Source organism: Oryzias latipes, chromosome 5, assembly GCF_002234675.1.
Source record: "Oryzias latipes chromosome 5, ASM223467v1".
Taxonomy (NCBI): Eukaryota; Metazoa; Chordata; class Actinopteri; order Beloniformes; family Adrianichthyidae; genus Oryzias; species Oryzias latipes.
This window is the reverse complement of record NC_019863.2, coordinates 7,543,508-7,558,668: the sequence shown is the minus strand read 5'-3', so window position 1 is coordinate 7,558,668 and position 15,161 is coordinate 7,543,508. Positions and strand designations below refer to the sequence as shown.

Genomic DNA, 15,161 nt, shown 5'->3' with positions numbered 1-15,161 from the left:
TGGTCTTTAATTATGATTATGATGTTCTTAGCCAAAATGTAAAAACCTGTATTGTTCTCTGGGACAGTTTCTGCAGAGCGGCAGTAGTTCATTAGAAATTTGCATCTGGGTTGTGGACGGGACTGTTGGAGAGGAGCAAGCCTTCCGCCATTTCCCATCATCCCTCTGTTTACGCTCACCCGCTAGCTTACAGTCCCTCACACTCCCAACCTAACATGACCTGTGCATCAAAAAGGGGAATATTGAAGCTATCCAGCCGTTCTGTTAATAATAATAAAACAATAATAATAATAAAACATTTATTTATAAGGCGCCTTTCTGGGCACTCAAGGTCGCGAACCTTGAGTGAAGAACCATACACCAGCTTGGGCGGGGAAAACGAAGACGTTCATGGATCTATTTGTTTGTGTTTGTTTGTTGTTGTGGCTTACCGTAGTAGCTTCTTCGTCACTTACAAGCTATTTCAAATGCCTTTTTTGTCTGCACCTGATTTGCCACAACTTGAATAAAACGGCAATTTAAGGCTTCATTTTCTTATATACACCATAAAACTAAAAGTATTGACTCACCCATCCAAATGATCAGATCAGGTGTCCTAATCAGTTGTTCTGGCCACAGGTGTATAAAATCAAATGCAGACTGTTTATACAAACATGTGAAAGAATGGGCCGCTCTCAGGAGTTCAGTGAATTCCAGCGTGGAACTGTCATAGGATGTGATCCGTGTAACAAATCCAGTGGTGAAATTTCCTCACTCCTAAATATTCCACAGTCAACTGTCAGCTCTATCAGAACAACATGGAAGATTTGGGAACAACAGTAACTCAACCACTAAGTGGTAGACCACGTAAACTGACAGAGAGGAGTCAAAAGTGGTTGCTGACTTTCTGCAGTCCACTGCTACAGATTTCCAAACTTCATGTGACCTTCAGATCAGCCCAGGTACAGAAAGCAGAGAGCTTCATGGAATGAGTTTCCATGGTCGAGCAGCTGCATACAAACTACACATCACCAAGTGCAATGCAAAGCGTGGGATGCAGTGGTGGAAAGCACGCCGCTACTGGACTCTAGAGCAGTGGAGACGCCTTCTCTGGACTCATGAATAACACTTTTTCATCTGGCAATCTGATGGACAAGTCTGGGTTTGGAGGTTACCAGGAGAACGGTTCATTTGGGACTGCACTGTACAAAATGAGAAGTTTGGTGCAGGAGGTATTATGGTGTGGGCTTGTTTTTCAGGACTTGGACTTGACCCCTTAGTTCCAGTGAAAGGAACTCTGAATGCTTCAGGATACCAAAGCATTTTGGACAATTCCATAATCCCAACCTTGTGAGAACAGTTTGGAGCGGACCCTTCTTCTTCCAACATGACTCTGCACCAGAACACAAAGCAAGGTCCATGAAGACATGGATGACAGAGTCTGGTGTGGATGAACCTGACTGGCCTGAACAGAGTCCTGACCTGAACCCCATAGAACACCTTTGGGATGAATTAGAGCAGAGACTGAGTCTTAGTGGCTAGATTTTTAATTTCGTAAAACAAGATTTCTTAGTAAGACAATTTTTCATACCCAATTGGCAGATTATTATGGCTTTTTAAAGATGGGGTCAGAGTTTTTTTACTTATTCCTAAGGGGCCTGTTTTTACAGTGTATGATAAGATAATAAAAGGGAATTTTAAAAAACCTTTCTGAAATGAATTTTGTGTAGCAATTAAACAAAAAACAGGAGGTAAAATAAAAATAAAAAAACAGTCATCCCATCTGTCATTATAAGGTTAGCAATGTTTTATATTCCTCTTAATCCTGTCACTCATGCGAATGACAGAAGGGTTGGGATGAGCCACGGAAAGTAAGAATGATTCCTGTTGCTCATTGCTTTTATGACGGCATCTGTGGCTCTCTGCTTTTTAAATTCTCAAAAAAAAAAACCTCACTGCTGGTTTTCATAAGGATGCAAACATCTAGCATTACACGTGTTTTGCTGGGCACATAACATTCTACAGTCACGCTCATGTTCAAAGTAGCACGAACGTCGAGATTAACATGCAACACTCAGTGGTACCTTAATCTAAAGCTGCAGCTTTCCTGGTTTTCATGGTCGTATTGCTCTACATAAGAAGACATGCTGAAAGCTCCTGGATGTGTGGTCCTTCTGTGCAGTGAGCTGCTTTTCCTCACAGCACAGAACATCTGAACGTGGATTAGGATCACAGGGAAACTGTGAAGAAAGCTGCCCAATGTTGACAGTTATCTGTCAACATGGAATCCTGATCACGTTTTTATTAATATTATGAAGAGCTTTGCTTGTACTGACACGACTGAGTTCTCACTTTCATATGTACCGGTTTCTGTGTAACCCTTGTGCTATCCTAGGCACTTTAACATTGGGAGTTGGGTCAATATGCTGCAAATTAAACCCAATCTTAAACCCTACCATGACAAAGGTGGATAAAGGTGGAAAGATTTCATGTAATCCATGGACACCAGTGAAGATCACAAATCACTGAAGAAAAAAGGTTCAGCGCACTGTCTAGTGGGTCTAGATGACCCAACTCCCAATGTTAATGTGCCTTGGAGGTGCGTTAACATTGGGAGTGGAGTCTAGTTTGTCTAAGTTTAAACTTTTTTCCGTCTTTTTTTATTGTGAAGCACTTTGGAACACCTAAAATGAGCTTTAAAGTGCTATATAAATAAAGCTTCATTAATGAATGAATGAATGAATGAATGAATGAATGAATTCATTCATTCATTCATTCATTCATTCATTCATTCATTCATTCATTCATTCATTCATTCATTCATTCATTCATTCATTCAATATGCTGCAAATTAAACCCAAGCAGATTTATTACAGAGATGTAGAAACTAATCTGAGAAAATCAGTAGTTTGTCACAATTGAGGTCAGTTTTGGATGGTTTGCTACCATGGTGACTGGACTCTTAAGTGTTACCATTACTACATAGGAGGGAATGTGGCGCACAACGTCCAAAGATATTTGGGTGGAGTAATGGGAAAATCCCCCCAAAAAAGTCCCAACAAACTGAAATGGAAACTGAACTCACTTAGTTCATCAAAGTGCGTCTCCGTGCCGTCAGGCTCGGGCACTGAACAAATGAGCCGAGTCTTCAGAAACGTGCTCCACTTGTTGACCAGACAGCAGTGTCCACCATCATCATTCTGTACAACACAAGCACACAAAAACATACACACAATGGTGAATTTCCAGAAAGCAGCTTCAGCAGAAACCTGCTAAACGGATGCAAATCAGCAAAGCTGCTGTTTCTGTGAATAAAGGATTGTTTATATTTAACTAAGTGACTTTGCAGGGAAAGAATAATCTTTTAAGTGGAGCAGCAGAGTCCGAATATTTTTCTGCAAATACATCTGTTTACTCTTTACGATTATTTACCAGGCAGATCCGTCCAATCCTGGACTGGGTCATGGGACTTTGACCCATTTCAGAGACTTTCTCACGGAAAAAGAAGTAGAGTTTGTCATCGTTCTTCTCTGCGCTGTCTGGGATGAGGTGAGCATGGACAAAGGTGGGATCTGAAAGAAGCAAACAAAGTCAAAGAAATCAGGAGAAAATGTACAATTTTTGGCTGCACATAAGTCATTTTACTAACTGTAAGAAAGGGTCTTTGACTTTCTATCCTGTTGCACAAAGTTTTGTTTTTTTGCTATTCGACCAACTTTTTTGACACATAGGCTTTAGTACGTCATTTTCTGAGTATAAGTCATGCTTTTTGCATAGTTTGGCCCGGGCTGAGACCTATGTGTGATTTAAAAAAAGTAAATATAAGCTCACAGTCTGGTTATTTTCTCACCAACAACCACTAGAGGGCACTGTAGGGTGTGTATCAGAATTTACTACTGCCAGTAACGCAAAAGAAAAAGGCCTGTCCAAAACAAACATTGAAGAGAATTTGATTGTTCTCCTGAACTTAGTAGTTTTCCTATTTGCATTACTCCTCTAATTTTATTCTTGCTTTTATTTTTTCCCTCTTTGGACTAATGCGGGACAGCAAGTCATCAAACTGGGCCACACTCAAAGCAGATGCAGCTCCTGCAGCTCCTGCAGCAGGAGTGAAGCTCTCTGTCTGGGAGAGTCTCTGAATGACCTCATGGACCCAGACATGCAGATGTGCTTAGCGAGGCTTTTGTAGAGCTCTTTAAGATAAATAAACCTGATCTCTGAACATCATCTGTGTCTTCCATGCATTGTAAACAGGATATGCAGTCAGTTCAGCAATGAGGCTGAAACGTTTTGATGGTGGTTCCTCCCACTCACATCTGGAGCTTCAAGTTTATGATCTCATTTCTGGACAAGTATCCAGCAGCGACTTTGACATGCGTCAAAAGAAAGACGCATAAATCAAGTTTGTTGGAAATTTCTGACAACTCTGAAGCATTGTTTTGAAATTCTTCATACGCTGACTTGATCTTTGATTTAATGTGATGTAATTTTAATTTAGCCTCTTAAGGTTTAGTATCTTTGTAAACTGGATGCCATGACAGAGAAGCATTGTTCCGTGACATCAAACGTGTCTTCAGCAACACATCGCCCTGCTATTGGCTGCTTTACTGGGTCACTAATGCATTCACAATACAGAAGGGGCCGCCCAGACTGTGAGTCCAGGGTCCTAAACAGGGACAAGAGAAATATTCGAAACGATGGGGGGAGTGGAGCAAACCACTGGGATGTTGGGGGGAGGGTAGTGTCACATACATGCCTGATTAGCAGGACTCAGGTGTCCTGATTCAGAGCATCACTAGCAGGGGACTGTTGTCAGGGCAACGGGGTCAGGAGGAAATTTAGGAGTCTTTGAAATATGTGCAGCAGCGGCATGAAAAGACTGAACGGGAGTTAATGAAAGAAGCTCGGCTTGCTTCAGAGCGCAGACACCTCTAGTGATTATTGATTTTCACTGATTAAACCCTGCTGCTCCAACACTGACCCACATTCTGCTGTCATGCAAATAACTAGTCCAGTTCCTTTGGAACTTTAGGTCCAACCGGATTCTGGGATCGCATGGTTGTGAGCAAAGAAGTGTTAAAAACACGAAGAGGCAGGTTTGAGGAATAAATTAAAATGGTGTGGAAGAGACGAGGGCAGGAAATGAAGTTGGATGCAGACCAAGCTGTGCGTCGAGACATTACCGTTTAACCATCTGGAGTTGTACTGATCAGTCCTCATGCCTGTCTGCTTCCCCAGAGTACGAAAGATAGCAGAGTCTGTTCCCATGAAATCAATGTAGACTCCTGCGTACAGCTCTCCGTCTGTCAGTCACAGAAATAGGAAAAAAAAAGGGTTGAAAACTGACGGGGTCAAAGGTGAGAACATTTTCAGATGAAATCACAGGATGAGATGTCAATCACGGTTGACGGAAATGTTACTAGAAGGTTGAACAATTCCTCAAGGATTCATCAACGTTTCAGTAACAGCATGTGCAGCTGCTGTTGGCTGAAATGAACTTCAACTCTTCGTGACGACAAACCAAAATACATCGCTGCAACTGGGATCAGTTCCTGCCTCACAAGTCTGTGAGACACGTTTAAACCAAAAACAATGACCTCATTACAGCACAGCAATCCCATTGACAGATACTATATCAGTCAGGATAATGGGAAAGTACAGAGAGCCAACATAGTGGTCAATAAAAGTCCAAGAAAATGTTGATCTGACTAAAGTTTCTGTCCAGTCACAGTGTTTGAATCCTCTATATAATGAAGGAAGACCCAATGGAAGCCAAATCAATGGTTCCCAAACGGAGTCGGAAAGGCTTGCTTCACCTCTACAGTGATTGCTTCTATCGGTCTGACTGATGAGTGTCTACGCTCGAGTCAGAGATAACCATATTGATATTACAAATAGCAATGTGTTTATGTGTGATGCAGGGAAAAAGAACAACCAGGGAACTAAAAATCTCAACTTCTTGGCCCTAAACCAGAACATTTCCAACTTTCTTTGTGTGGTCAGAGTGACACATCCTTCCCGTCAGAGTTATGTAAGACAGCTTTGCCGTCGTCAGCTGTAGCGTAGTTCGTGTGATGGAGCGAAAGAGAAGCTCTTTCTTCCTTAGACACACAAACACACAGAGGGCAGGAGGTCGCTTATCAGCGGCCTTGTCTGACCACCTGTACACTGCTGACAACCAAAGTGGGACCACACATTAACAGGGAGACCCATCCATTTGACCAGATAAGGGACTACTGACAGACTACCAGGCACATAAACCCTGTTGTTGAGTGATCCACTGCTCTCCCCCCACCAAGAAATTCTAGTATTCTCTTGTCTCAGCCTTTATATGGTATCATTTTTACGATATCTTGTATGAAGTACTTGACTTTCCGACTTCTTGTGCAAAAAGCTTAAAATTAATAAATAAACGGATGGAAAAGGCAGAAACATTCAACTGATTTCATTTGAAATTCAAGTTAAGGCAAAAAAACTGGACAGCTTCATTTAAAACAACATATTACTTGATAAAGTTGCTCTCAACTATAAAAACTAAACATATATTTCTTCTTTTTTTTTTAACAAAAAGATATATTTCAAATAAAAGTGCAGGAACTCACTGATCAAAGCAGAGACACTGTTCAATTTGGGGTCATAGGGGCATTTTCCTTTCCCAGAATCCACTTTGCCAGGTTCAAGTCGGAAAATATATTCCTGCAACACAAAGGAATTTTGAGGAATACTTTGTCTGAGCATTTGAATCGATCCTTAAAAACGGATTTGTTGTTTAAACCTGTTTAAGGTGAAGAAAAAAAGACTTAAATCAATTCAAAACAATGCTGGACAATGCGACCCTGAAGGCATTAAAAAAAACACATTTACAGCACTGCTGTGGAAAGAAAAAGAAACACAAAACCAGCTTTCAGTTAGAAAGTGTTGGAGGAAAAACATTGGGACGGTTCCAGGACTCATCCAGCACGCTTCTCATGTTAGTGAGCGCAACAGGTTTTCATTCTTCCATGAACATTTGTGTCAACAGTGATGCTATGGTAACGTCCAAGAAAATAATTTGTGAAATGCGTTTGGCAGAGCAGAGTTAAAGTCAGAGCTGTGCCTGTAACCCATGTTTTTTTTTCGTGGAAAAACAGTTTGTGGCAGAAAAAACAGGAGTATTTATGTGAATTAGCAAAAACAACCAGAAGGTTGCCTTCTAAAAAGTACAAAAAAATAAAAATCAGTAAATGGGTTTTAGTTTCATTCTTTAAGTTTGTGTTGGCGGAGATTAAAAGGGTTGCATTAAAAAAAAAAAGATTTTAAACCTAAAACACACATAAAAAAAACTTTTAGGTATTTCAAAGCCATTTAAAAAAATGGGGAAACAAAAAATTTACATAAAGTTAAATTTTTCCTTCTTCATCTGTTTTGAAAAAAAGACTTTAGGAGGGTGTCAAACCCCCCAAAAAAATCCCCCAGCCCACCTCTGAGCTCAAAGGCTCTGACGAAGGGACGATGTCTGTTGCTCGACTTGTTCTCCCTGCTGACTGGGGAACCAGTGAAGAGTAGAAGCCCTAAAAACAGAGACATGGCACAGAGCGCCACCTCATAGTCAATACCGGACATCGTCAGTTAAAAAATGGAATTGAACAACTGATGAGGTAAACTGAAAATTGAAAAAAGAAAAGAAGGAGGCAGTGCGAAGATATCAAAAAGTGAGGAAAACCATAATAGAAGAAAAGTCAATGTCAAAGCAGATAAGTGAAAAAAGAAAACCGGATTTTCAAATGGAAATGTTAGCGTGAAAGTCATGCAGCATCAAAACACCAAGCAGGACATCAAAGAAGGAAAAAAAAGCACAGAATCTTGCCAAAATGGAGATTAGACGGTAAAGTCAAATGAGAAGAAGAGATTTGTACAAGAAACTATTTCTTTTGTCATTCTAAAACAGGATCGTAAAGGCCAAACTGCCTTTTTCATAAAAGACCCACTCTAAAGAAAACAGTGTTTATTTTGTTTTTAACAAGCTCTTGTGGCATTTTTCTGACGATGGAGGACATCTATGAAAGAAAATAAGGCTTAAAATGACATTTTTTGAGTATTTCTTAGGTTAAATTGCTGTATATCAGGAGCAGATGCCGTTAGAAAAAGAAGCGGGCCACAGCGGGCCACAAGCTCCCTCCCTGCTCCGCTCCATTCTGATGCATCCACAAATAGATCCGTGTACGTCTTTGCTTTCCTCTGCTGAACTGCAATCCGGGTCAAAAATAGCTCCGCCTTTCTGCTAGTCTGCACCAATGGTCCCGCCCACAACTCAGAGGTGAATTTCTAATGAGCTCCTGCTGCTCTGCAGAAACTATGTCCTAGAAAACAACACCGTTTTTATAAATGATTATTTTGGCTAAAAAATCCCATAATCATTATTAAAAGCCCACTGGGAACTCCATTAAAACAGAAGATGATCAGAGTAATGCAGAACAGTAAAGTAGATCACAATAATCGCTGAAATTGCCAAACCTCCACATGAAGCTTTATGGAGGTAATTTACAGTCATATTCCCAGAAGAAGCACACCTGTCCTAAAATGTCAGAAGCACAGCACTGCCATATTTAACATAATCCCAGGCTGACACCGAATCATATGAGGAAGCAGCAGAGGAACATCAAAGGAGTTTCCAGGCCGACTGTTACTCAGGAAGGAGCTGCAGCTTCAAGCAGAGACCCACAGGATGTGTAACCATGCCTTGTAGGACAGAAGAGGGTTTCTGAACAAGTGGCTTTTGTTTACATCTAATGTTACAGAAGTAAAATCTTTACAGTGTGAAGTGACACAACATTTGGGCCCCAAGGGGACAGGGAAACGGACAAGAGGGACACTGACCTTTATCTAAATATCTGAACCCCTGATTTAAGCAGCGAGACTAAACAATCAGAGAGGTGAACATGAGCGTGTGGCTATAACAGGGCCGGCAGCTGCTGCAGCTCTGCACCGCCTTCCACAGAGGGGGGGCCGAGCTACAAGACCGATGACGGATGGGAGGCTCCATTAGCGGTGATGGCCTTTCGGGGGCACCCGGCCGGCCAGACACAGACGCAGACCACAGGCTGAGCTGTGGCTGCAGAGGTGATTGAGTGGGAGGGGGTGGGGGGGCACTTCTAGAGTGACACGTTTTTTAAGAAACTTTATTGAGTTTGAATCACTTCAAATACAAATATTAGACAGTAAAATTACGCAGGTGCATAAAGCCTAAATGCACTTTAAATTAACAGAAAAGGGATGCAATTTCAAAGATAAATAATTTTGAAATATATGTGAACAAATAAATACGTTTTCAAATATTTAGAATATGCCAAGAGAACGGAGCTTCCTTTCTTTAGTGAGACAGTTCTTCACCTCCTCAGATCTGCAATAATGTTCTCAAGAACAGAGTCATTGTGGATCATTTCCTGATTCAGGATGACTTCAGATCTTGTCTTCCAAATGTGTGTATCAATTACACACATGATCAACCAGAATAACCATCTTTTAGTGTCTGGGAGTTTCTCTGTGAACATCATAGAACAAGGATTGACATGTACATTAAAACTAACACTGTTCATTTTGGTTCTCATTACTTTAGTCCTATAGCCGCCAATCAGATGATGTTCCAGAGTTTCCTCTTCATCACAGGAGGTCATTGAACAGATTTTAGTTTGAACAAAACCGCTCCCATAAACTACGGCTCAGTGTGAATTCTTTTATCCTTAATGTTTTTGATTACTTGGGGACTATTTTCTGGATTACAATGCTTCAAATTTACTTGTCTTCCATTTAAATGTTTGGTAAGGTTTTATAAGTTACTGGCATCTTTAGATTTTGAAATGTATGCATGAGGTCCCCAAAAAGTAATGGATAATAAAGTTTTCCTGCTCCGGCTCTGCCTTCAGTCTGTTCGAAGGACCTCCTGCAGTTCTAACCCATCCAGCATTTCTATTCACTGCGCTTTGTAACAAATAGAAACACAATACTTATTATGCTGCACTTTATTCTATTTTCTTTTCATACTTGTTGTTAATTGTTGTACTTATTTTGATTATTTAAAGTGTTTTTTACCACTCCAAGGCTGCTACAATTTCATTGTATAAATATGTAAAATGACAATAAAGGATTCTGATTCTGAATCCGATTTTAGAAACTGGATACATATCAGAAAATGATTGAATCAGGTACTCCAAGACCTCCACTTTCTTTGCTTTAATACATCCCTTGTCTATTTGTCCCCTGCACCAGTTTAGCTATTTGTTCATTTAGAAACATTGTTTTTTTTTGTGTTGGGGGAAATATTGTAGATATGGGTTTTAGTTTTTATAGTTCATATCTTTGTTGTCCCGTTGGTTGATCTTTTCACCAATTTCCTTTTCCTTTTTTAGACCCGTTTGCTTGGTGGCAGTCGTTCTTGCTGAACCAAATCCCAAGAATCCGAATTTCATCTTTAATTTTGAAATTTACGACGACACTTTACCGTTCCTAGACCTAGAGGGAAGATTGGAGCCTTACTGAGTTCAGAGGGTCTGGTGAGGATCCCACAGCACCAGATTTGAAGACAGACAAATCAATAAAAAACTAAGATGTGGAAAATGGTGCAAAAGAATCAGAGATGATGAAGGTTGAGTTTTAGAAGCAGAAGGAGGTGTCCAGCCTGATTGACTGACAGTGTTCTTAAGGAACTAAAGAGTAAAGGTCAAAGTGTCTCCATGGGTGCTCACTTGTGTCTTTGGTTACCTGTGACCTGCGTCCTCTGTCCACATATGTGCAGATGGGGTTGTACGCGCCTGTTCCACACACATACAGGTGGGTTCGGTTCCACGGCTCAATTAGGCGGATGAAGTTTCCACATTCCCCCTTTGGAGAAAGAAAAAAATGTCCGACAGGATTACAGACTTTCATTGCAAGAATAACAACAGTAAAAAATAAAAAATGCTACACACAAATGAATATTCAACAAGCATTTGTAGCCAGCAGCTGTTCAAAAATCCTCAGTTTGGCCAGTCCAACAAAAGTGCTGCATCTGGGATGTGGAGTGAATTTGCTGCTAGGATTAGGGCTAAAAACAATTCAAACTTATTTACACAAACAATTAAACACATTCTGGGTTTGACTAAACCAAAAGACAACGGTTCAATTGAAATGTAACACATTCATGAGAAAATCTATAATAACAGGGTTTGGAAAGACCTTTCAAGTGACACGAGTTAAAATTGTTGTGGTCGGAGACAATGATACATCAAAGTATTACTGTAGGCAAAGTTCTAGCAAAACACATAAATTAAAAATGGATTTTAAGATTTATATCCTTATATGTCCTCTTGTTATGCAGAAAATTAGATAGCCAATGTGCTAAATGCTTTACAATTGACTTTAAGATTCTTTTATTAGTTTATAAGAGTCTAAATGGAATTGGACCTTAATTTATATCAGAACAACTTCGTTTCTGAGCCTCCCAGAGGCCTCGGGTCCTCAGGTGCAGGTCTGCTGGTGGTCCCCAAAGGTTAGATCAGAAACCGGCAGTGAGGCCTCGCCTGCAGAACAGCCTGCCTGAGGATGTGAGGGCTTCATCCACTGTGGGTGTTTGGAAAAAAAAAATAAAACTCGACTTTTTAGCTCAGCGTTTAAATAGGTTTTACATTTCCTCATGCTTCATTTTGATTTTATGGACTGTTTTTCTCTGTTTGCTTTCGTAGAATGTGCCTGTGTGTTGGTTTATTGTTTTATCATAATTTCTATTTTGACTATTATTTTTAGTTTTTTAGTTTTTTATAATAAAAGCACTTTGAGGTGTTCTGTAACAGGAAAAGGGCTCAATAAATACAGTAGAATTTGAATTTAAACCCAAATTTAAGGGGGATTAACACAGAATCTGAGAAAGATTACATTAAATATAAATACACACAAAGGAATTTTTTACTATCTGAAATTGAAGTAAATGCCTTAGTATAGATTAAAAAACAAATTGATGAGGTGCGCAGAGGCAACTTATACACAATTTTAGGTCAGCAACTGAAAATGCACCATCACCTCTGAGCCTTCCTTTGTCCTGGAGACAATAGAAAGTGACCGATCTGCTGACCTGAGAGAGCAAGACGGAGCTAATGTGGAGATAATGTGGGGCAAGACCACAAAGACACGAATTTAAAAAAAACAAAATGAAAATGATGAAAACGGAGACAGCTGCCTTCTGAAAATATTACAGTTAAAGAAGTGACTCAGCTTGATCTGAAGTGCTTTACAGTCAAAGTCGGGATACCTGGTAGAAACAAAACAAAGAATTTGGATGATGGGGGATGAGAATTGGACCTAAAATGAGTAAACCTGACTGATGCACAGTCAGTGTTTGGAGTGGATGGACTGTGAATGGCTACAAATGTGGTCTTTTGCGTGTATTATTCAGCATGGATTTGTGCTCCCCCACAACAAGCACAGCAGGGATGATTGCCTTTGACCTTCTGCCTAAACCTACCCCCCCCCGAATAGCTGTTCAGTTGTCATCATCTGTCATTCACCGAAGAACAGCCATCACTAAGATATCTCACAGTAACTAGTTTTTACTCCGTTTTCCCAAGGATGAAATTTCAAACCTCTAACACGCAGCAGCACACACACACAAGCGGACGTTCCTGCTCCGATACAACGTAGCTGCAGGCTGTGGGGAGTTCAGGTCACCAGGAACGAATAAATGAACATTCCAGTTGGATAAACAGACGCCTGTGCAGGAGGGGGGGCAGGAGGGGGGGCATGGCCCTCATCACTTTCAGAGTCCTCTCTGCTCATGCAGGCCAGATCAAAAGAGATCTCCCGTTTAGCATTCATGCTTTTAGCATAAATGTCAATGATGAGTTCCCGTCTCGTCCTGTGGGGGCCACACCGGCAGCGGCTGTCTGAATCTCATTAACACTTCAGACAGGCCTGCCTCTTCCACTGGCCAATTTAAGCTTTTTATCCATCTCCACAAAAGGTAAGGAAATAATAATTAAAGTCAATTTTGTTTTAGGATAAGATTTACTGTAAAGGCAAATGAAGGCATTTTGAAGTTCTTGCTATAAAAAGGACAAAGGTTGCACTCAGTGAGTCACTCTAAGAGTGTAATTGGTGGCAGCTGCATGCAATCAGCAATCAGGGATGCAAAAAAAGACAGTCAATAGGAGCTTCACAGCAAGTCTACAGAGGAAGGAGCTCCAAGTGCTCCTCCATGCAACTGTGGCGCCGCAGAAAACATCATGAGGAGCCCGAGAACATGCTTTTCATTTTACACATGGATCACCTCAATTTGCAGCAATAGGGGAAAAAAATAAGAAAAAAAAGGTTCATTCAGTTGCTTCATGGCAGGTTCACCAGGTTGAGCTCAGGAAAGCTTTCCATGCCAACCAAGCTAGATTAAAATAAAGTCATATAAAAAAAAAAAATCCCTATGTGCCAGAAACATGCTATTAGAGTTACAGAGGCAGAGTAAATCCCTAGTCAAATCTTTGAGATAGGGAATTTGGACATTGGAATTGTTTTCGTGGCGTCACATAAACAAACCGCGCTTCGGGACCGCATATCCGTGGTTCTTGCGTCACCTACATTAACCTATTACTACACTAACTAACCGTGACATTTGAAGACGTCATTATTGTTGTTAATGGTGGTTTTAACATCTTTAGAGAACGTTAAGCACATGCAACCGGTACGGATTGGATACCTACACCTGCCTTTCTTTGCACCTGTGATCACATTTGTTGGAGAATGAAGAAATGCATGTAATGGATATAATGCCTCCGTGCCACCCCCCTCCCACAGGGAGACGTGCCCCACAGTTTGAGAACATACAAAGTGAATGATCCTTTATCTAATTTATTTATACTTTGTAAAGGATTATTTACTCTGAGTACTTTCTCCTTCTGAATGCTCTGCCAGGCCTTTACTGTAGCAGCTTTCAGTTGCTGTTTGTTTGTGGGCCTTTCTGTCTGAAGTTTAGTCTTCAAAAAGTGAAATGCTCAACTGGGTTAAGATCAGGTGACTGCTTGGCCATTCAAGAATATTCCACTTCTTTGCTTTAATAAACTCCTGAGTTGCTTTGGCTGCATGTTTTGGGTCATTGTCCATCTGTGTTATGAAACGCCGCCCAATCAGTTTGGCTGCATTCACCTGGATCTGCACAGACAGTCTGTCTCTGAACACCTCAGAATTCATTGGGCTGATTCTGTCCTCTGTCACGTCATCAATAAACACTAGTGTCCCAGTGCCACCAGCAGCCATGCACGCCCAGACCATCACACTGCCTCCACCGTGTTTTACTGATGATGTAGTGTGCTTTGGATCAGGAGCTTCTCCATGCCTTCTCCAGACTTTTCTCTTGCCATCATTCTGGTAGAGGTTGATTTTGGTTTCATCTGTCCAAAGAATGACTCTCCAGAACTGTGCTGGCTTTTTTAGATGCTTTTTAGCAAAGTCCAATCTAGCCTTCATACACTTGAGTTTTATGTGTGGCTTGCATCTTGCAGTGTACCCTCTGTATCTACTTTCATGCAGTCTTCTTTTTATGGTAGACTTGGATATTGATCCGCCTACCTCCTGGAGAGTGTTGTTCACTTGGTTGGCTGTTGTGAACGGGTTCCTCTTCACCATGGAAATGATTCTGTGATCATCCACCACTGTTATCTTCCGTGGACGTCCAGGTCTTTTTGCGTTGCTGAGTTCACCAGTGCTTTCTTTCTTTCTCAGGATGTACCACTCTGTTGATTTTGCCACTCCTAATACTGTAGCAATTTCTGGCATGTTTTTCTGTTTTCTCAGCTTAATGAAGGCTCCTTTCACCTGCATGGAGAGCTCCTTTGACCGTATGTTGTCTGTTCACAGCAAAATCTTCAAAATGCAAGCACGAGTCCTCTAATCAACTCCAGGCCTTTTATCTGCTTCACTCATAATGACATAACAAGCACACACCTCCCCATGAAATAGCATGGAAGTCCTTTGTCCAATACTTACGCCCATGAAATCAAAAAATGATTTAGTTTTTCACATTTCTATGCAATCATTTTGTTCAACCCATGGAATAAAAGCTGAAAGTCTGCACTTCAATGGCATCTGAGTTGTTTTATTTAAAATTCACTGTGGTAATGTACAGAAACTAAATTAGAAAGAATGTGTCTCTTTCCAAATAGTTATGGTCCTGACTGTAGGTTCAATGT

At 40.8% G+C, this 15,161-nt stretch overlaps 1 protein-coding gene across 2 annotated transcripts in view; it reads right to left on the bottom strand.

The window, feature by feature from the left end:
• Nucleotides 1-15,161, bottom strand: part of LOC101159406 (semaphorin-3F) — a 69,125-nt gene that overhangs the window by 11,000 nt on the left and 42,964 nt on the right. The window contains exons 5-10 of one of the 2 annotated variants that reach the window (XM_011492622.3): nt 10,717-10,836; nt 7,440-7,529; nt 6,582-6,675; nt 5,163-5,282; nt 3,412-3,551; nt 3,065-3,179 (exon numbers count right to left, since the gene is read on the bottom strand). In XM_011492622.3, the coding sequence (XP_011490924.1) occupies nt 3,065-3,179; nt 3,412-3,551; nt 5,163-5,282; nt 6,582-6,675; nt 7,440-7,529; nt 10,717-10,836 (679 nt within the window). The remainder of the gene's footprint in view (nt 1-3,064; nt 3,180-3,411; nt 3,552-5,162; nt 5,283-6,581; nt 6,676-7,439; nt 7,530-10,716; nt 10,837-15,161) is intronic. The other variant, XM_011492623.3, reaches the window with a different exon arrangement.